The 22,831-nt window shown below is 39.0% G+C and overlaps 1 protein-coding gene across 6 annotated transcripts in view; it reads left to right on the forward strand.

Moving 5' to 3' along the window:
- The first annotated feature begins 356 nt into the window (after positions 1–356).
- WTAP (WT1 associated protein) overlaps positions 357–22,831 on the forward strand; it is a 28,039-nt gene continuing 5,564 nt past the window's right edge. Inside the window, exons 1-7 of one of the 6 annotated variants that reach the window (XM_080614520.1) lie at positions 357–693; positions 4,367–4,404; positions 4,488–4,543; positions 9,332–9,390; positions 10,689–10,816; positions 17,786–17,964; positions 18,176–22,782. In XM_080614520.1, the coding sequence (XP_080470646.1) occupies positions 4,375–4,404; positions 4,488–4,543; positions 9,332–9,390; positions 10,689–10,816; positions 17,786–17,964; positions 18,176–18,272 (549 nt within the window). In that variant the 5' untranslated portion in view covers positions 357–693; positions 4,367–4,374 and the 3' untranslated portion in view covers positions 18,273–22,782. The other 5 variants (XM_080614519.1, XM_080614518.1, XM_080614515.1 and 2 more) reach the window with 5 other exon arrangements.

Consider the following 22,831-nt stretch of genomic DNA (forward strand, 5'->3'; position numbering starts at 1 on the left):
CTCTCCCGGGGAGCTACCGCCAACCGCCCTCAGGCAAGACTGCGGGCTGAAACCTCCCAGGGCCGCCAGAGGGCGCCCCACTCCCCGATCCGTCCGCCCCAGGGGCGGCAACACCCTTCAGCGCAGGCTCCCGGTATCCTTCCACCCGCCCCAGGATGCCCTGCACCTCGCCGCCCCTCCCCTCTGCCCGTTCAGCTGACAGGCTTCAAATCGACGCCCGAACAGCCGAAGGAAAGCCGCCGCACCGGCAGGGCAGGGTCCCTCCGGCGGGGCCATTTCCCCAGGGGCAGCCCCACAAGCGGCTACCACCGCCGGGATCCCCACACTGCGCCATTGCCCCACGCACCACTGCGGCGGCTCGCGCCTCAATGCGTGCGCGCGCAGAGCCCCCGCCCCGAGAGCGGTGTGTGGGCGGGGCGGGGCGGCCGGGCGCTCATTTCCTCCTTGGGCGCCATTTTGTAGCGCAGAGAATCTGCAAATAAAGAGCGGGCGGGAGCAGCGCGCTGGGAAGTCTTGGTGGGGGGGACGCCGCGGCGGTGGCCGCCCCGGCTCCGGAGCGGCGGTCCTCGCAGAGCTGGTCGCGGAGGTTGGTGGCAAGCGTGAGCGGTGGCGGCGTTTCGCCCTCGATGTGACGGGTGCGGCCCAGGCGGCTAGTGTGCTAGGAGATCGAGGCCTCCGCACCGCGGGCGGGAGGTGAGTGACCGCGCGAGCGCGCCTCCACGCCCCCTTCCCGGCCGCCGCCGCATTCGCTCCCCCGCCCTGGAGGTGGCGGGGCCCGCGGGAGGGACGGGGCTCCTTGTGGTCCCGGAGCGCCAAACTTCGGTGGCGGCGGCGGCGGCGGCTCCATCCCTCACCTCGAGCAGGGGGCGGAGCGGAAGCAGTTAGAGCCATTTTGCGTGAGGCCCTGAATCCGGCCTGACTGCTAGGCAGGGATCCTCCTTCCTCAGCGTTCCGCAGCCGTCACGCCCGGGCACGACCGTCGTCCCCTTGGCTGCGGGAGATGCGTTTTTCTCGCCCCTTGTTAAAGGTGAGCGAGGGCGGGCTGTGCCCGAGCTAGGGGAGAGCGGAATCGGCGGCAGAGGCTGTCAGACGTCTGCGGTGAGCCGGCCTCTCGGCGGCTGACGGGGACCCTGTGCAGGAGGCGGGGCTGCGCGGCGGGACGGGAGTGGGGAAGCGCGGGTACCGGCTTCAGAGCGCGGTTAGTGAGGCGAGTGTGAGGTCAGGGTGGTGGTTTGAAGCTTCTCTCTCCTCCCCCCCTATTTCGGTAGTCAGGAGCTTATGCCAGGGTTTTCCCCCTGTAACTCATTTTCCTATCGTTAAATTAATTGGCAGTTACTTAAGGTGTGACTAGTAAAGCAGCATAACTGATATTATTTACCTACTTTGTTTCTTGGAGTATTTTTAAAACCTGAAGTCTTGTGTTTTCTAAGCTTCGTAGTAAAAGGTGTACAGACTACTGGAGTTGCCAAAATTAAAATGCACTTCACATATTTCACTGCTTTTCGTAGTTGAAGTGTCATAAAAGCCTAAACCAGGATGAGATTACATAAAAAAAAATTGTTTCAGTGCCCATGACAATGTTGTTTCGAGTATGGGGAAAGGTTTTATATTGCTTGTTGCCAGGAGCAGATATGCAGGAGTGGTGCATAGCAGCCATCGTTTCCCCAAAATCAGGAAAGTGCTTAGATAGGGTAGCATAGCTAAGCTGTTCATCGTATAAATCACAAAATGTAATCGTGTTAATTCCAGTCAGTTATGCAGGAATGTTGTTTTCCTTGGTGGTTCTTTATTGTAGAAAATAGAACTTCATCATGCTCTTGCAAAATTTTTCTGACCTGTGTTGGAGAGAGACGTCTCTTTAGAGGAGAGCCAAGTGAGGAGTTGCACAGAACTTGAAAAGTTACTATATTAAATTCAAAGAATGAGTATTTCAGTTGTAACGTCTGTAGCATGCAAATTAATCTGCCAACAAACAGAAAGTTAAAGCAGATCACTGACAACTGATGCAGTCAACCTGGTGCTCTTAATGTTTCTGAAAAACTGAGCACAATGGTAGAAATATATAGTGATAATAACTTTCTCACTCGTGCTACGAAAGCTGTTGCATGGAGTAGTGAGATGAAATCCACGCATACAGAAAGAGCACTAGTGTTTAGCTGTAGATGTGATCAACTTAGCTTTTCTGAAATAACCTGAAGAATATTTTTAGCAAGTGTGTTTTTCTAGTGTGTGGTTCTATTGCTACGAAGTGATAGTAGGTGGCAGTAAGACGGTAACTTCTGTAACACAGTCTTTCAGCACTTTTGTGCTCTTGTCTGAAAGCAAGAGATGGCTTTGTAACTGATGGCATGCTGGGTGTAGAGGTTAGAGTCACCAGGCCTGGTGCTGCTGTAGAGAACTGAGTGTTGGAACCTTGCATGAGATCTGGATATACAGTGTTAGGCTACCCTTAGAGCATCAGTGTTTGATTTCTTTCAGTCAGGATTGTGGCAGCAATCAAGAGTTTATAATTGTATGCTGCTGGAGGGTTTACAAGTCTCTGGGGAAACTCACCTTTTTGGTTATTTGGTACTTTTCTGAGGAACACGCAAATAATGACATCTGTGCACAATTTAATCAGTTAGCTGTAGTTTGGTAGGACATTTGAAAATCATGTTGCTCTCTGTCAAGGATTTAAAACTTCCTGAGATCTTTGTGATTGCTGCCAAATACTGAAGGTGCTAAAAGATTAAAAAAATCTTCAGCAAAATTATAATGGGAGAGGTAGGCAATCTAAATACAGTGGTCATGAGCATTCCCCTTGTGATCTGAAGTTATTCTGTGTTATTTTGGATGGCTGAGTTGGGCACCAGCAGTTTGTATCGATAGTCTCTTGTACTTGAAAATGTATAAGGTACATTCTTGGTTGAACAAGCTCAAATAAGGAACTTCATGCAGAAGTTAAAGCAAAATGCTTGAGTAACTTCTGTGTGAAAGGGAAGGTGGTAGAAGCGGGGGAATTGCCTGTGTATTAGTAAGACTTGGAACAGGAAGCTGCTATTCATCAGTGAGATGCTTCTACTAAATATATTTTGAAACCTTTCTGTGGGTTCTAATGTCACCTTTTATGAAAGGCTTGGAAGTTGTTTTATCTGTACATTGTACTTGGATTTCGGGGGGGGAGTGGTGCTTATTGTTATTAACCAGGGCCCTTAGTAGAGTGCTGTTTATTTGTCAGTGGTTACTGTACACTAGAAAGGTTCTGCTTCCTTAGGTGTGTATTTGTTTGTCTTAGGATTTGGAAAAGTTAAATTAGTTCATTGGGTGGTGGTGTGAAAATACCTATTCTGTAGTCTGTAAAAGTCTTCAAGAAGAGAAAAGAGTGTGTTGTAACTACTTGAGGGCATTGTTTATGTGGAGCTAAGCAGTTACAACCAAGGAGTTGACACATCCTTTTTCTGGTATATGTGCATTGCAGCAGCTTTACAAGTTTTTTGAATTTTATATGCAACTTCTGTGTTGGAAAGCGTATTGCAAATATGAATGCCTCTAGCAAGCCTTGCATTCATTGTTACTTGCAGGCTTATCTTTTATATTTTATAATATAAATCAATATGTAATCATAGTTTTAGACAATATTACATATTATTCTTTTGAGGTAAGGAAGAGTTTCCAGTAACCCAAGGAAGTGTGAATAGTTAATCTAGCACAGTGCAATCCTATTATGCTTCATATACAGTCAAATTCAATTCCTCTTGTGTGTATTCAAGGCATTTATTGACATCTTTTTCAAAAAATGTTCACATGGGTTTTAAAATAACTGTTTAATGCTTCCTGTGTATCAGAATTTTTAAGGTAAGAGAATAAGGACTTGGAAGAACATATTATTTTGACATAACCCAAACATTAGCACTAAAGTTCACAAATTATTCTTTCCATTCCAAAGAGATAGTGAAATAGTAGTATGTAAGTGACTTTCTTCACACCCTGATTATTCTCTATGTTGTAAAAAATACAGCGTTAAATAGATATAGGCACATGTAGAATGTCAGTTTGATCTAAATATACATGGACAAAGTTGGATAGTTTTTCTTAGTTAAGTAGGAAGAATTGATTTGTGGTAGGCTTTTCAGACAGCTAAAGGAAGTTTTGGTTACCTTTTAGAAAAAAATGCATCAGTTGACTTTGTATCTAGGTTACAGCAGCAAACTTGTCATGGTGGTGTTTTGTACTCTGGCTCTGCAGTGTGTGAAACCGATATTTCAGTAGTCTAATATTGCAGATAAAAATTAAGGCTGGAAGTTAAAGTTTTTGACTTGTTCAGCATTTCATATAAGCTAGTAACTATACTACATAAAACTCATCTTTTTTTTTTGTTCCCCTTCAGAGTTCACAATGACGAATGAAGAACCTCTCCCAAAGAAGGTATGTTTAAAAATACTTGTGCCTTTACCCTCCCAGGTAATTATGGCAGCTTGATAAGTCATGCTTTTCCTTTTACTCCATAGGTTCGCCTAAGTGAAGCAGATTTTAAGGTTTTACCTAGAGATGAGCTTATCCTAAGGTAAAGTAAGAAGCAGTTTTTCCATCTCAACATTTTAGTGAATGTTTAATGAGATGTATAACCTCCCTTTTCTATTCTTTTTAGCATCCTTGTTCTGAAAAACGGTTTTATCCTTTTCATGATGCATTCCTTTTGTAAAGTGTTCATCTTGTCTAAAACATTTTTGTATGTGGTTTGGGAAAAAGCACTTTTTCCAAAGAGACAAAATCCTGAACAATATTTTGTAATACATGAGTAGGAGGTTCTTTCTTCACTTGTAACTTTAGAAGATACGGTTGCTTACGTTCCTCTGCTAGATAGCAAGTTATTTTTAAACATCAGAAACATGTCAACTGCTACAGTAAGTTTCAGGTTTTCTTCTCAGCTTGTTCAGATATTAACAGTAAAATGTTAAAATGAAGTTTTCATCGCCTAGAACTTGCATAAAGAAGACCCTGATCATCTTTCTCATTTTTCAGAAGGCTGAGTGTCACCATGGAAAAAGTAATAGGCAATCCTGTCACACAGACCACCTGCTTAAAGAAACTAATCTAAGCTGTTTGAGTCTGTATATCTGAATTTTGTGACTTGTAACAAGGAGCTAACTAAACTAGGTATCTCTGGATCATCTGTTTATCTGCTGGAATAGTTTATGTATGTGTTTTGGTAAACTTTAGTTCTTGGCTTTTTGTACACTAATTTATTAGCATTATTAGGGTCTCAAATATTGCTGTTTCATGGAACAAAGATTAAACTGTAGAAATCTGAAGCTAAAGTACAGCACTTAGTATATATGATCAGCTGCTCACTCTGCTGGGCAAACTATCCTGCCACTTCTGGGGTGACAGTTCTTTCCAGCGGAGTCAACATAGCCTGGCTTCGTATGTTTAAAACTGATTTCTGCCTTCTGAGTATTTAATTGTTTGAGTGGTAAAGGATAATGTATTTAAACAGTAGGAAAAAATACTTCTTTGATGTTGAGTGGTTTAGGCCTTGTGAACTTTTTTTACAGAAGTTCCTGTGCTCAAAATTATTCCCAAGGGATAGCAAACCCCTTTACAGACTTAGCTATGCCCTTACTTCCAGCTCTAAAATTCCTGTCGAAGTACCAAAGCATGGATTCTGTGCCACTTGCTTTCTACTTGAAAGTGTGAAAACAAAACAAAACAAAAAAAAGCCTTCTGACTGTAATTAATTAGTCAGAACTAATCATTACCAATGATCAGTTGCTACCACAGAAGTGATCCATTTCCAGAATATATTTAAGTGAGAATGTGAGGCAATATACCCAAAGAGGTAAATTATGTCAGCAGCTAAACTGTGTTAATGAGGAGACAGGAAAGAAGCTGCTCATGACAGCTGTGTTGGTATCAGATCTTAATGTAGACAAAGCAACTTCTGCTCTCAAAAAGGCCACTTGATGGATTTAAGGAGAATAACTGTCCATTATACCCAGAAGTGGAAACTGAAATGCCATTTTGGCTATGTCTGTTTGTTTGCATTAAGCAGTCCTGTGAACACTATGTTTTGTTTGCTTGTTGGAATGCATATTTAATGGTTCTGTAGTAAGTGCACCTTGAATTGTGATTTCATGTAAAACTAGCAGTTACTACACTAACTGCTGGCTTCATCTGTAGGTTGGAATAAAATATAACATTATATGTAAATGCTGTTTTAATCGAAGGCATCTCTACTAGTTTTAGACATAGAAAAGTGTGTGTTGAATGCTGCTGCATTGTCTTAAAATTTAGAATGCCTTTTTTTTTTTTTTTGGTTCATGCTTTGGTGAGGCAAACGCATTTTAAGATACGATCATGTGTCATTTGCTTTTGGGTAATACTTCCTCATTGCTGTACAATTGCACTGATAAGATACATATGTAGAAAATACTCTTTTTCATCAGTTTCTGTGCCATAAATCCAAATTTCATTGTTCGTTTTCATCAAGTACATAATTCAGGCTTGCTCATTTTAGCTTCTGTTGACTAAACATGAGCAGGATCAACAAAGAGCCTTTCAGTTCAGCCTTTTGTGAATTTCTGCTTGTTGCTGTGGACTCACTTCATCTTTCCCCTCCCCTTTAACACAGTAGCTACTTAGCTTGATTGTGTAGGAGCTTCTGTGAGGAAGAGCCAGGAACATAACAAAGCACTTTGTGGACCATAGCTAAAAATCTGATCAGTATTGCCCTGGTTATTTAGAGGTTAGTCTGTAAAACTGAGGCACCCTGATTTACACAAGCAGTTCTGAGGAAATACAGTGCTTTTACTGAATGTCAATCAACATGTACTTAGTCATTTCTAAACTTATTATGGTCACTGGACTTGCAAAGTCCAGTCTGCTTCATATTTTTAGAGAATGAAGGGAATTAACTAACCTACATAATGCTGCTCAATTACCTTCCAGTTTGTGTGAGACAGTAAGCAGCCCCTTGAATGTAAATCAGATTCAGGACTGTGTAGTTCAGTGTACAGTTCTGTCTCTGTTCTTTAGTGCATTTCCAAGTAGCATTTAAGTGAAGCTCCAGATTGCCAGTGTTTAGCTATCAGATTGCTGACAGATCAAGAAGCCAATTAATGAGTGAAACCAAACTGAGTGGAGAAAAAAGAAAAAGCTTTTAGCTGTTGCCTTTTCTTTCCCCACTCAGGTTCACATATTTCTCTTTCTGAACTTTTAGAATGTACTTGGGGACAAAAATATTTCTGCTGGAGAGCCTGTAAAATAAGCTAGCTGGAAAATGGTCAAAGTGTGTAATTTTTAGGAATGCTATTTGTATGGGAATTTTCCTAATTTATATGAGGTCTTTAATGTGTTCTGGTGTCTTATGGAGAAGTTGCATGTTTTTATGCAGAGGATTGCAATAGTTCTGGACAGTTTTCATCCATGTTTCTAAGTGGATATAAAGACCTAGTCGGTGGCATATGGTAACATTTGCGAGTTGACTTTTTCTGTTTCCTGATAGCAGTAGGCCCTAAGTGAGGCTTCAGGGCATACTAGCTTTTTTTGAAAATTTTCGTTTTGTTAACTTGTAGTCTGGACCCTTGGGATATGGTGCAGTTAAACTTGGTAGCTGGGATTTCTGGGTGATACTATGTCCACTGCTAGATTAGCCTCAGCTTCTCTAGGCACATGACTTGAAAAATCCATAACATGGCCTAGTGCACTCTGGATTTTCTTTTCCAGGAATTAAGTTGTTGCTTTAATACTAGCAGCTGTTGAGAAATGACTTAGAGGTATTATCTCTTATGTTCTTGGTGACTGTGGGCAGTGTGGTGTTTTGTTTTGGTCTTTTTCTTTGTGGCGCTCATGTCTACTTAGTGTTTCAGGTCTTCATTTCACTTCAGTTGCTCTTTGTACAGCCTGTATTAACAATTTTGACAATGACAGTTTTCAGGCTGTGAGATATAACTTGAAAGTCAAGTAATTCTGCAACTGCATTTGAGGCCCAGGTCTTTTATTAAGTGTAATTATTTAATGTAAAAATTAGGTTCTTTCTTTCCAGGCTTGCTATTTAGTAGTCTGTTTCAGTTTTATTTTGGGGGATTGAAATCTCCTGAACTAAAATAGTTCAGGAGTTTTTAGTGGTCAAATGGTGAAACTTCTAACAATGTTCTTTTTCAGTCAAAGATAAGTTGAAGGGTTAAGTGGGAACACAGCAATTTTCTTCTACAGAGCTTGAGAGTTGGTTCATGCTGACTAAATTTTTCATCTCTTTAGCTGAACATGTTGTTGCTGATACAAAGAATAGATCTTGTGCTTGCTTTTGCTTTTCCCAGTGAAGTGATCTCACTGGCTGTTACAGATCTGATGCTTCTTAGGACCCTTTAGTGGGCTGTTTGAATTCACTAAATAGTAAAAAATTATCTAAAGTTAACTTTCTAGTTTTGACTGAGATAGTAGTGTAGGTTATAGAGTTAAAATAGAGCAGTTACAATGAGTCTGCCGTAAGATAGGTGTCAGGGGAAAAAGGGTAGTTGGGAAGGGAGGGAACAGAAGCTGACCCCTTCTCTAGTGGTAAGCTAATACATGAATTTACTTCACAATGTGCAGTTGTACCATCATGAGGAAGACACATAATTAGGAGCAAAGTCCTTCTTTAAAAACAAACAAACAAACCCAAAAAGCTGTCCTGTGAACTTTGCTGGTAAGGCGTGTTGGGCTAAGCTTTACTGCAGACTTTGATTTGCTACTGATTTGATGATTTCTGTCAAATGCAATGCTGTTTTCAAATGTGAGGCTTTCTGGCTGTGGATGAATTGCTTAAATAATGTGCATTCACAGAGTTAGTAAACTGGCTTCTGGGTCATGAATATAATCAGAATGTGGTCTTGATTTGAATGAGCTGCTATAACTGATTAACCTAGATTGCTATAACTAATACACTTCTGCATGTCTTGTTCACTTGGTAACACACTTCATGTTATCTTTATATTACGACTTCTGTTACAGAATTGCTTGAATTGTTCTGGTTTGAAAATGAGATGTATCTTAAGTACTTTATGTAGATAAATATGTAATAAGTGTTTGATCCCAATGTTTGTCTTAAAACATTACTGTGTTAAGATACCAATTTTCTGTGTTGTGATGCACAGCTACTTCTTCACCCTTTTGAGATGCAAAGTGGATTTAACCATTTCCATTATTCAAAGCTCTTTTTTAAAAACCTGGAATTGCATTTATGCAGTTGTATGATTTCTTGACATTTTTTGGTTATGGCATGAATGTATACTCTGAAAGTTTAGGTTTAGATGCCTTGATTTAATAAAGTGAGCTTCAGAATTTATTTTTTTTCTCTTCATCTCTGCAATAGGTGGAAACAGTATGAAGCATACGTGCAAGCTCTGGAGAGCAAGTACACAGACCTTAATTGTAAGTTAGCCAAGTTTCAAAGTGGTGCAAGTTACCTGAATGTTTGTATGAGTCAGTGTTAAAGTAATATCTATGTTTTCTAAAACTGCTAGAAATGAGATAATCCATATGTCAGTTACTTGTCAGAAAAAAATCTTTTTTTTCTAGTGTAAGTTTTCAGTCTTTCCCAACTTTCCTAGCTGCTTATTTTCCTTTACATATCTTACACAGCATCCGAAAAGTCTGTTTTTGCATGTGTAGGACTGTCTGTACCCAGACAGCTGGGGAGGGGGGAAAATATCAAAATATAACTCCCCAAATAGGTATTTTTTCAGGGCTTTTCTGTTCGAAAGGAATTCTGCATGAATTCTCTATCAGAATTCTGCATGAATCAGTGACCTTGCAAGATTGTAAACAATGTGCAAGGAGGAATAGTTTGTAGAGGTATAGGTCTGAAATTAGTCCCCAAGTAACACAGATAAGTAAGTTGCTTTAACATTCCCAGTTTCTCAGTTTTGGAAACCTTGGTATGGAGTATGGGCTGTAGTAATCAGTATTATTGAATCATTGGCAAATGATTATTTAGAAGCAATTTATGTTCTTAGTTTACAGCTGATCATTCTCAAGTAATTAGAAAAATAAAAATCTTAATTATTCCAACTTCCCTTCATTGTATACATGACAAGTAGCAGAATGAATGTATATTGTTTGTATCAGGCTGTTTGCATGTGTTTCTGCTGGAGTAATTTGACAATGTGCTGTGCTGCCTTCTCTCATTTCATATGTAAGCTTTTCATAAATGTTCATGGATCAGAAGAATGCCAGTTGGGACTAAACTGCCATTTTTGAAGTTCTCAAATATCTTACTGTTTCTTCATGGAGTGTTAAAATGAGTTTAAGGGTTTTTCACCAATAGCACTGTTTTACAGACTGTGGATTGGCTTTTGGCAGTGTAGGTTTCCCTCCTGCTCCACCATGGCCTCAGTATCTCTTATATTTGAGGGCAGTTCCAGCTTCCCAAGTTTCAGACTACAAGTTGCAATAGTACTTGGTTTTAAGCAAGCAATTTAAAAGTTATTCCTATATAAACATTTTCAAAGTTTTAAGGAAGGATTGGAAAGATGTGTTTAAAACCAACTGTTGTCAAGCTTTTCTAACACTTGATGATATTTTCAGGTTTTTTCTTAGTGCTTACTATAGTCATGCTTATTTATGACTCTTGCTTTTTGTAAATTTGGTTTTTAGACTTTAGCTGTCTTTAGAAACTGTTCATGAGAGGATGCTATAAAACATGTGCTTTTTGTGTGTTATTGTATTAGCTAATGATGTGACGGGATTGAGAGAATCTGAAGAGAAGCTGAAACAGCAACAGCAAGAATCTGCCCGAAGAGAAAATATTCTGGTGATGAGGCTGGCAACTAAGGAACAGGAGATGCAAGAGTGTACTGTAAGTATTCGGAAAAGATGAGTTTTCAGACTTACAGGAATATCAGCTTTTGAGCCAGTACCCATGTGCTATGTTGTCATATATGTATAGCATCATATTTGTTGTGCTTAAAGAAATAGCAGGGCACTTAAACTTCCACTGAATTAGTAAAGATCACTTCTTAAAGTTCGCTTTTTTAAATATTAGTTATTTCAGTTGATTTTTCAGCAGCACTTGTGCTTGAAAGGACTTCCTCTTCAGAACCATGCTGATTCTTATGTGAACCATGCTTGCTTTCTTCAAACATTTATCAACTGTGCATATTTACCAGACATGTTATTTCTGACTACCAGATGGCTGCAGGAATAAATTGAAACATAAGGATAAGATCGAGTTTGCTGGGTTTCATTTAGGAAGCTTTAGGCTGATATGTGTTGGATTTGGATAACAAGGTATTGGTAAGCTTCTGCATCTGTTTGGATAGATAGGGGAAAGAACTACTGATTTTTTCAGGGGAAGTTCTTCTGAAATTGGGCACATCTGCTTCTCGGGGTTTCTAATGTTCGTTGTACTGATGCCTTGTCTGTTGCTGTTTATTTCTCTGTTATTTCTATGGGGTTTCTGTGATTCTTCTGAAACTATCTTCTACCACTTTGTGGACTTTTGAGCTTTTCTGGATTTCTTAACATAAATTTTATCTGCTGCTTTAATTTGGTAGTTCCTGAGGGAAGATTGTGAAAAGCTGCTTATTGTTAGTTTCTGAAATACTTAGCGAGAGTGTTTCTTATTTTGTGGCTTTCCTCTGTTATTTTCTTCTAGCCTTCCTTTTTTTTTTTTTTTCCCCTGCAGGTTTTCAGAGCTCTCAGGTATACTACTGTGACAGTTACCTCTGTGCAGTGTTTTCACTACTTTTAAGACCATAAGATGACTTTAGTTCATAGTAAGAGATGGTATGAAGAGAAAAGGGGCTAAAGCACCTAAAGTTTGCAGTGGCAAAAAATGAATCGCAGAATCACCAAGGTGGGAAGGGACTTGCAGTTTGTCTAGTACAACCTGCCTACTCAGAGCAGGGTCAGTTGGACCAGATTACTAAGAACTGTGCACAGTCAGGTTTTGACCATATCCTAGAATGGAGACCCCAGAACCTCTCTGGGTGACCTGTGCTGGTGTGCAGTAACCATCACAGCAAAAAGCATTTTCTTATGTTTTAAGTTGAATTTCCTGTTTCAATTTGTATCCATTGCCTTCTGTGCTTTCAGTGGGCACCATTGAGAAGAGCCTGGCTCTGTTTTCTTTACTCCCCCTATCAGGTATTTATGCACATTAATAAGCTTCCCTTGAGCTCTTCTCCAGGCTGAACAGCCCTGGCGCTTTCAGCCTCTGCTTGTATGTCACATGCTCTAACCCCTTAATCATCTTCATGGCCTTTCACTGGCCTCACCCTAACATCTGTCTTGTACTGGGGAGCCCAGAACTGGACCCAGGACTCCAGATGTCTCACCAGTGCTGAGTGGAGAGGAAAGATCACCTCCCTCGACCTGTTGGCATCACTTCTCCTAATGTAGCCCATGATGCTCGTGAAGATCTGTTCTGGTGCTATACCACACCACTTCCCTAGTAGTAAGACTACTATATTGATCGTGCTTCTCTTGTTAGTTCTCCTGGTAAATCCTGCTGTGAGGAACAGCAGAACAGCAATAATAAGAGGTTTTGCTTTTTCCTCTAACTTCTGAGCATATTGCTAAAACAATAAATAATAATAAAAAAATACACGTTTTTCATCAAAACAAGATTTGTGTATACTACTTTCACCTTTCTGCCTGTTTTTAAAAGAATCAGACAAAAATTTCAGGTATTTAAGACTATGCATTTTGACAAGATCCTGAAGACTTCTAGGGTTTTTGGTTGCACTTGTAGATATTTAAAGCTGTAATGCATAGGCTTCCCAGGATGTGTTTAGAAGAACTTCTGAGGAGCTTTTATTTATTTTGATGTACTAAAAAACAAGAGGAAGAGGGGGAGAGCAGGACTGAAAAGAAACAAAACCAAACATCCACCCACCCAAGTGGCTTCTATTTTTCCAGGTATTGACACAGGAATAACATCAAGGCTGTGATCTCCATAGTACACAGAGATAGTAAGATGCATCCTTGAAGAAAGAGGCTAGAAGCTGTAATAGAGACATTGGCACCTTCAAGTGTTTTCAGATGTAAACTCTGAAAGACCACTTTGTTTAGTAGTATTAGATATTGGGGTTTTTGTTTTGGTTTGATTCCACCCCCACCCCCCCCAGTGAAGTAGCAGTAGCAAAATAAATCATATTGGATGAGATGCAAAGCTAAGCTGTAGGATACTAAATCATTTCACAAATGAACAAAAAATGTTCACCATATGATGTTATTTGACATGTCTAGTTTTTAGTTCATAAAATAACTTTCAGCATAGTTAACAATTTTGTGTAATCCATATTGACATATAAATAACTGTCACTGATATATTTTATATGTCAGCCTTTAATGTTTCTTGTCACATCTCAGTTAGATGGAGCATTTAACATGTTAAGTTTCTTGCATATTTATTGTTCATATTACTCTTAATGCATTTTTGAAACATAATTTTATACTTACAAAATTCTTATTTAAATTTGAAAGGATAAAAACTTAAAAATGCCATATTCAAATGATAGTAGCTGATAAAGATGTAGGGAGTTTAGTGATTGTTGTGTGAAACAACTTGCTAGTTAAAATGTACTAGCTCTAAGATAAGGTGTGACTTTCCTAGTTGCTGTTTTAATTTGTAGCCACCTTTTAAAAAGATAAAATACATCAAAGCCTACTTCAGCTTACAAAAGTCACCAGTCATAATCTTGAAAGTGTAGGTGTGTGTGTCAGAGTAGCTGTGGCAGAATCGTTGTCCTAACTCTGTATCAGTACTCTTTTTGAAGAAACTAGGTGGTAGTTGATTGCATAGCTCCATTCTCACTTGTCATCTGTGCTTAGTCTAGCAGCAGAATATATTGGTCTCTTTTGGGCTGGGAGCTTCCTGAGAGTGTGACTGGTGTTGCAGACACCAGTTTAGGGTGGCTAACTAAACGACTGGATTGAAATTCAGGGATTTAATACTTCGTATACCCCACTGGCAGCAGCAGCCTTGAGCTACCATTCCCTAGCAGAAACAGCCCTCATAAAAGAGGTTGCTGCGGTTACGGAAGTGCAGGTAAAGTATTGGCTACTGTTTCTACATAAAGCTTTATTTCTGGCAGAGAGGGGTGATGAAGTTATTGCTACTTCAGGAAGCCTCCTACTGCACAGCTACTGTAGGTCAGTAAGCAGACAGGCATTTGGAAATACTTGCTACTCAGATAGGTTTTCTGTGGAACAGATAATGAGTAGAAGCTCCCTGTGGGTGCAGTTGGATTGTAGTACCTAGATGGTCATTACTCAACTTACTTGTGGTTTAGGTTACAGCTCTTTTGTGGTTTTTTTCTCCTGTTTGTTTTGCAGTGTATTCCTTGTAAGAAGGATATGTAGTTGTACTTACTTAGAGTGCTTACATTTTCTGTTAAGTACCTGTGTTCTGTTGGTTAAATTCTTATGTCAGAGGGTCTGTTCTTTGTGTATCTTTGTACAACTTCAGCTGAAAAGATACAGCTGTTCCAAGAATATGTGAGAAGCATGGGGGGTGGAAATGTTATTGTCTGTCATAGCTAAAGAAAAATAATCCACCCAAACAAGATCCTATGCAGCCTGATGTCCACTAAAAAAACCTAGTTCTATGTTCTCCTGTCTTGGGTTAGAGCAGAGAGAAAGCTGATATCAAGGTTTTTATAACTGAAATTGCATCCCCATTTGTCCATCTGATGGGCTTTTGAAAAATACTAGCTAGCGTGTGCTTTCGTGTTTTGGAATGTGAACAGCCCGTAGTCTTTTTAGGTGTTACAGTGGGTGTATCCTGGGGTCTGCCATTGGAGAGAGCTATTCCTGTATATTTAGCTCTAGCCTGAAGTTGTTCCTGACTTCAGGTAAACTCTTCTGCTCCCCACACTTTACCACCTGGAATATGTTAATTTCTGGCTGAGAAAGTTGGGGCTGTTCAGCCTGGAGAAGAGAAGGCTGTGTGGAGACCTCATAGCAGCCTTCCAGTATCTGAAGGGGGCCTACAAGGATGCACTACAGGGACTGTAGTGACAGGACAAGGGGTAATGGGTTCAAACTTAAACGGGGGAAGTTTAGATTGGATATAAGGAAGAAATTCTTTACTGAGAGGGTGGTGAGGCACTGGAATGGGTTGCCCAGGGAGGTTGTGAATGCTCCATCCTTGGCGGTGTTCAAGGCCAGGTTGGATGAGGCCTTGGGTGGCATGGTTTAGTGTGGGGTGTCCCTGGCCATGGCAGGTGGGTTGGAACTAGATGATCTTAATGTCCTTTCCAACCCTAACTATTCTATGGTTCTATATCAACAGGAGAGATGTACCAGAGAGTGGTTAGAGGAAGCAAGAATTGGGAGGCTTGGGCTGAATAAGCAGGAAGATGAATGGAATAAGGAAGCAGGCAAAAGGTTAGGAGGTATTGGATTGCTTTAGGAGTGGGTCATGTTGGGGATAGGTTGCTAGGTCTGGGTGGATGAAAAGCCTGGCAGGTGAGACCTCTGGAGTTACAACTGGAGGAAGGGAGTTACAACTATGGAGGAATGGATAAAAATTAGGTTAGAAAAACTGGAGGAATAAATGGTCTTCAAGTTTGGGGAGGGAATGAGCAAGGGTTGTTCAGCTTCAGCAAATTCTTTCTACACTGTTGTTTCAGGAATTATAGCTGAGGTGTTAAGTAGAGCCCGTGCAGTGCTCTCTGAATGGCCTAGGAGCTAGATATCCAAATGACACTGTTCAGTAACTGACATCAGACAAAATCAACTGAGTTCTCGAGTGTTTTAGTGCATTTTTGGCATGAAGAAGGAGCAGGTGGCAGCAATTCTTTGTGCCACTGATGCAAGAAAGCTGTTACAGTTCTTAGGCTGAAGTAGGAGAAGGAGGCAGCTGGGCCTAAATAAGACAAAGAACATGGTCTGGGTTTATTTATTTTGCCTTATTTTGATGCCTGTTAAAAGTAAGTTGGGAACAATGTTGCTGTAGCATAATTCCATTCCTGTAATGCCTTGCCAGTTGGAGTGTCTGTATATGTGCAGACATCCATTAAACTAGCCTTCTACTAGTGCTAGCCCTTGCAAGGAGTTCACAAGTTGTTGAAATACTACCACCAGTGCAAGTGTTGGGAAGATGAATGGGTATAGAAAAGACAAGAACAATAAGTTAAATAGATCTTTATTCAGTGAGCAGCATCTTGTACGTTCAATGATGCAAGGGACCCATGGGGGTAAAATGTCATCTAAGAAATGTTAGGATGGTCTTAATTTGGACTTCCTGTTTTGAAGTAATGTTTGTAGGTGAGTTCTTGAGTACTTTAGTCCCTTTATAATTCTTTTTGGGCATATGAAAGTTTGTATATTTAAAAGCATGGTGGTTATTTAAATTTTTAAAAGTAGCTAAACATTTTTATTTTGGTAACGTCAAATTAATGTGGAGTTAATGGAAATAATTATTTCAAAGCCTTTGAAATCACTTACTTGAAATAAAAATCTAAGAATTGTTGCTACTTAATATATAAATTAAAACTTATGTTGTCTTCAGTCAAGACGTGACTGAGGTCACTACTGCACATTAAGCTAAATAGAATGTTTGTACTTAAAGTATAAGTATACTTTTTCTTTACTATTGCTGTGTAAAGACCCCATAACAAAGTAACTGTATGTGAAAATGGTTAAACTAACGGGACTTTTGACTCTGCTGCCTGTCCCAAGTAAAGCAATGTATGAAGGGTGAGTTCTTCCTTCTGTTTTGCTGGTGATGCCTTATACTGTTCATCAGTGAAACTGTTGTTGTCAAGTCTGGTTGCAAGATTGTGTGTGCAGCAGGAGGCAAACCCCCAACTTTCAATTAATGCTTGTTTCTTAATCTCATGTAATTTTGTGCATCTTGCTGAAGAAGAAATGTGTGTCATACAAGGAGCATAACAAACTGAATTTAAGAATGGAACTCTGTGGAGGCTGATGTGATTTTTAGTGATTAGCTAAACTAAACACATACTGTTTAGTACATCTTAATGTCTGTTGTGATGGAATTAAAATGTAAGAAACTTAAAAAAGTGAATCCTATTTAAATCCATCCAAATTTTGATTAATGAATGTTATATTTAATAGAAATTCTCTTGCAATTACTCCTTCTGAAATTTTGACTGTATTGTAAGTCTTCTGGGTTCTGAATTGTAAAATTATAAGTCTTTTGGGTTGTGGTTATTGCAAGAGAATCAAATTAAACCGAAATATGTTTCATTTCTGTTAATATTTCTAAATTGTTTTGTTTAAAAAAATACACAGATTTGCATTCTAAGTGACAGTTGCATTTCCAAAAAATGTAAAAGTTTTTAAAAACCTTTGTAGTAGTTGCTTAAAAATACTGTGTGTCAATATAGACTGTAATATTCCATACTAACTTTCAGGTTACATGAAAACTGGCTATCTGTTTTAAGCAGATAACTCTCTGAATAGACCTTTTTTTTTTTTTTTTTTTTTTTAATTCCCCTCAGAGGAGTGCAGGCAGATACAGAAGAAAGGGTGCATTCTAGTGCTCCAGTCACTGCTTTGGCGAATGTTACCCTATATGCAGAAAACAATTTTGAAGCAGCGAAGGGTGGTGGGGAAAAAGCCCTTGGAAGTTTAAGCTTGACAGATGGTGGGATGAGGGATTGAGTGAATATGTACATTGATAGGTGCAGGTGGGCAAAAGTGACATTTTTTTTCCCTGCATTTTTCAGGTTACAGTGTTGAACGAAGGCAAGCTTCCTTGATGTTATGTTTGGAATAACTATGTGTATCTAAATGACATTAAAATTTTATTTAATGTTGTATGGATAACAGTCTTTTTTCTTATTTTATGCAGAATCAGATTCAGTACCTCAAGCAAGTCCAGCAGCCTAGTGTTGCCCAACTGCGATCAACAATGGTGGACCCAGCCATCAACTTATTTTTCCTAAAAATGAAAGGTGAACTGGAACAGACTAAAGACAAACTGGAACAAGCCCAAAATGAACTGAGTGCCTGGAAGTTTACGCCTGATAGGTAAACAAAACAAATACTCCCCAGTCAAGACTTCCCTGACAGTCCCACTACGAGAATGCTATGGTGGGACAGCCAAGTACTCGTTTCCACACCAAGACGCAGACGTTTTGAGGCAAAAGCCAGATTCTTATACTGTCCAGCTTGTAATGCTTAATGTAAAACTTACCAGATGAACCTTGTGTTTCAGCTTTTTTCTCCCCCTTTGCTTCAGAGGCCTGACGGCGTCGGACTATTCTGAAGAAATGGCCATCTTCGAAAAAAAAATCTTTTCTAGAACATGTAGACATTTGCAAAATTGTTCTATTTGAAGAAAATAGAGGGAGAAACAGAAGTCTTAAGTCTGTGGCACACTGTGTCTACAGACAGTTTGGAGGAGAGAGAACCTAGAGATTATAAATCATGAATTGAACATGTAAAATTCCCGTAAAATGTAGAAGTGGAATATGCTTCGCTCTTAACCTTGAGCCTAGTGACTTAGAGACACTGTAAGTCAGTTTTGCCAATAAGACTGTGGACTTCCTGCTTGTTCACTGAACTGCTGGGTCAGAACTCGATGAGGTGAATTTTGCATTAAAGAATTTACTTGCTAACCACTTTTGAATAGCCATGAGTGCTATTTGATATCACAACAGTGGTAGTGTACACATTTGACTGTTTAGCCTTTGGGCTCTCTAGCACTTGAAGGAGCCTTAAGTCAATGTTGCTAAATAATGAACTGTTTCCTGGATGGCTGGTAATACTGTGGACGCCTCAAAATTAGGACTGTACAAAATGTGCGTTCTATCTAATCGCAGGTTTCAAATTGCTGGAGACTATATTTGATCACAACTAGCATATAGAAGAAAAACTGGTTGTGATAAGTATTTCACTGCATGTTTTCATGCAGAAATGAGAAATTTTCGATCTTCTCTACTAAGAACTGATATCAAACGCTCAATACAGAAGGCACAAAATGGCAACTGTCTTCAGTGTTGGTGGGGTGTTTTTATTCCGTTGTACACCTGGGGTTTTTTTGTATTGCACTTCTATATAAAATGTGCCTTGAAATAGTTGTAATGCATAGTTCAAGGAACACTACTGGTTATACTGTTGTATTGTGAAACTCCTGGGATGAACGAGAATTGAACAGGTTGTTATTTCTGCATTGTCTCGTTCTCTGAAAACAAAGTCAGTATTTTAACAAACCAGAAAAAACTTAAATGCATGCACTTTCCTTGGTGGAATCAGTGAAAGGAGCCTTTGCTACTCTTAATGATGCCTCTGTTCTGTTGTCCCAAGTTACTTGTAAGAGTAGCGTTCTCGGACAGTGGGGAGTGCATGTCTGAGGTCTGTAAAGTGAAATGCAGATATGGTACGGCATTTGTGTTTTTTTCCTTAGCTAATTGAGTTCTATTTAATAATCTGAGGTTTTGATTTTCAAAACAGTTGGGTAATGTTTTATGACTCAGTCTTATCCTAGAAAATTCATACTTCAAATTAAAAAAAAAAAAGATATCCAGCTGTCACAGAAGGTGATGTATTCTAAGTGTTTTGATCACTTTGCTTAAGATGGCATTACGTATTTTTGAACTCAGAAGTATCTTAACTCAGATTGTGCTTCAGATGATTAATACGGGATCAAAGAGTAGTGCACTTATGCAGGTCTATTTTTTTTGCATGATAATGACTTAAAAGCAAAAGAAAAACCTACAGAAAAACTTTACCTTTTTAGAAGTGATACATCTGGAATGATTTTGCTATAGCAGTATCTAAGATTTTAATGATCTAGCATCAAACCAGAGGTAAGACTTGCATTAATAAATTATTAATGTGTTACCAAGCCATTTGTAAAGCTCACTATAAAGGTATGCCATGCAGACTGCTTGTTTAACTTGGAGTTTAGAAAATTATTTAATACATTTAGATACAGGTTGGTTGTTTTCTTAAGTCTTAAGACTCTAAATATGTGTATATGTATATTTATGTATTACATATCTCTGAGGAGAGACAGTAACGTAATACTTTTTTTTTCAAGCAAAAGTATTAAAAGTTTATTTCTGTAGCTCCAGCATACCTTAATAATCATATAATTATAAGTCAGTGGTGTGAATGCGCATAATACATACATGTGGTAGCTGGAGTACAGAAAATTAGAGTTATTTCCTGGTTAATAATTGAGGCTGTCTTAAATAACTACGTTAAGGTTTTGTCGGATTTTGTTATTTGTGGAAAGGTAAAGAAATGATGACACATGTAAAGTATTTAGAGGATTTTTCATGCTTTTTGCATCCTGCTCCCCCCATTTGCTTTATTTGTCCATTCTTGTATGCAACTACTCTTATTTCATGGCAGTGGACCTAGTTTATGGAATAGATGATGCTCCTAATCAGATCCCTGAATGGTGCTTAGGGTAACGTGTTAACTGCAACCCTGAGCCTCAGCCATAGATAAGGATGTACAGCATAGTCATTCCTGATGGCTGGGGGTAGAAATAAAAGGACATATAATGAAGGGAATGGCTGGGCTAAGCCAGTTCAGCCGTCATTGAATGTAGGTATACATTTGCAGTAAGCCTAGTACAACAAACACTAGTCTTCTGAAATAACCACTTACATTCTTGCAGGTTTTGTTGCATGTATGTTCAACAATGTCAAATTTAGTTTTACAGCTGATAGTTACTGGATTTTATATTTTTGCATGTGCTGTCTTTTTTGTAAATTGTGAGGAGAAGCTACTTGGTGCCATACTAGTTCAGAACATCTGGAAAAATTTTAATGGGAAGAAATAGCATTATAGGTAACTATGCAAATTTCTATACAGGTAATAAATATTTTACGTTTTGGCAGGCGTTAACATGAAGAAATTAATGGAATTCTAAAATTGTCCCAGTTCCAAGGTAACTGGTACTTGGTAATTCTACAGTTGATGTTGTTTTGTGAAGAGAAAAGCATTAAATGACTTAAGCACTGCGAATTTCTTCAACTTGTAGTGATGATGAATACAGTAACAGGAATTTGCAAATGGCTAAAAATCATTGCATGTCTGCCTAATAACTTTTGGGGTATGTTACATTTGGTTATCTCTAAAGTGGTCCTGCTTTACACAGAATGAACATCTCTAAGGAAACTTGCCTCTTAAATGTGTGACTTGGACTGTATTAGGTCAGCACAATTTAAACTTCAAGGACCTGGCATTGGACATCACATCAAGAAAGAAAACAGGTTGCTGCCTTTAGCAGATTTTCAGGCTTCCAGGACTTTACACAGCCAGATTCCTTCTGGAGCAACCCATCTGAAAGATTTGGGAAAGTCAGTCGGAAACGTTAAATGGGGCAGAGTTGGCAGAACTTAAAAGTTGTCTAAGGCTTGAATGCTTAAAAGGTAGTTAAGGAAATTATTATTTTAAGTTCCTTTGGTTGGGTATTTTGGTTGCAGGAGAGAACTGTGGCTGTGCATTGTAGCGGAAATTTCCTGTTCTACTTTTTTAACCCTCAGTTTCTTTTGATCTTTGTCACTTGTTTAAAAACAAACAAAATTAAATGACCTTCTTGGTCTTAAAAAGTAATGCAAGTTCTGCCCCTGAATTCACAATAAACTTGTTCAAGTTTGGGTTGTTTTTTAATTTATTTGGCAGAACTTTTGTAGAAAAGGACAGCTTTATTATGTTGCTGAGCCTGTCAAAAGAACTTTGTGGTTGCTATCCTGACTTTGGCAGACGAAGAGCCCTAAAAGACTTTTTCATGGAGTCAGCTGTATTGCCTATATATTAATTTGCATACTACTTCCTATAATGCTTTATAGTGCATTTTTTATAATGAAGATTAAAGATGTGTGATGTTACTCATTTACTAAATGGAATCTTGTCGGCTCAATTTTTTTCCCGTTTCCCATTTCTTTTGGAAAACAGACGTTCTAATGAGCATTACTCATGACCTGAAATCTGTCATTCTAAAAGAAGTAGATTAATAATACACTCCTTCATAAATTTCCTGCCAATGTTTAACTACATTTTGCTTTCTCCTTACCATGCAAGATGTGCTTAGGAAAAGCTGACCATAGAAATCATGAAACAGACTGTGTATATTACTGTTAAATACATAAATTGAGTTGAAAGCCAGACATCTAATTTTTTTAAAGGAGAATACCTGGGCAGCATTCAAAAGAATGTGTAAGCCTCTTAAAGAAATACAGATGTCACTATGAGAAAATAAATGGGATTTAATATTCCCTTCCAAACAACTTTCTTTTCACCCGAATGTAATTATTAAATTTGACTAGCACAATAAATGAAGAATGTTTTTGTTCGTAATTCAATTTACACGTGTAATTTTTATGCAGTACTTATCTTCTGAATTACAAGGCACATCTTTAATCAAATATTTAACTCCATTGAGAATTAGTACATGCAAGGTTGTGCATACTGCTAATCCAGATGTTGGTATCAAAAAAGAACAATATGCTTATTCGTATTTGCAGTAATAAAACTTGCCTTCCGCTTTATGGAACAGCGAAAGAAGATCAACTGGCATTGGAACAGCATGTGGTAACTATAGGGAGACTTTCTGCTATGACAATTATGTTGAGGCATAATGTTCCTTGAATTGTGACATGCAGAAATTGCATCTCCTTTTTGTCTGTGATTGTGATTGAGGAAAATTACTGCAGGTTTTGTCTTCATTTTGTGATAGATGGCTCTTTCCTTTGCAGCCAAACAGGCAAAAAGTTAATGGCGAAGTGTCGAATGCTTATCCAGGAGAATCAAGAGCTTGGAAGGCAGCTGTCCCAAGGACGTATTGCACAGCTTGAGGCAGAGTTGGCTTTACAGAAGAAATATAGTGAGGAACTTAAAAGCAGTCAGGATGGTAAGGGATTTTCTTAAGAAAATGGAA

This window comes from Psittacula echo, assembly GCF_963264785.1.
Source record: "Psittacula echo genome assembly, chromosome: 4".
In the NCBI taxonomy this organism is placed as follows: Eukaryota; Metazoa; Chordata; class Aves; order Psittaciformes; family Psittacidae; genus Psittacula; species Psittacula echo.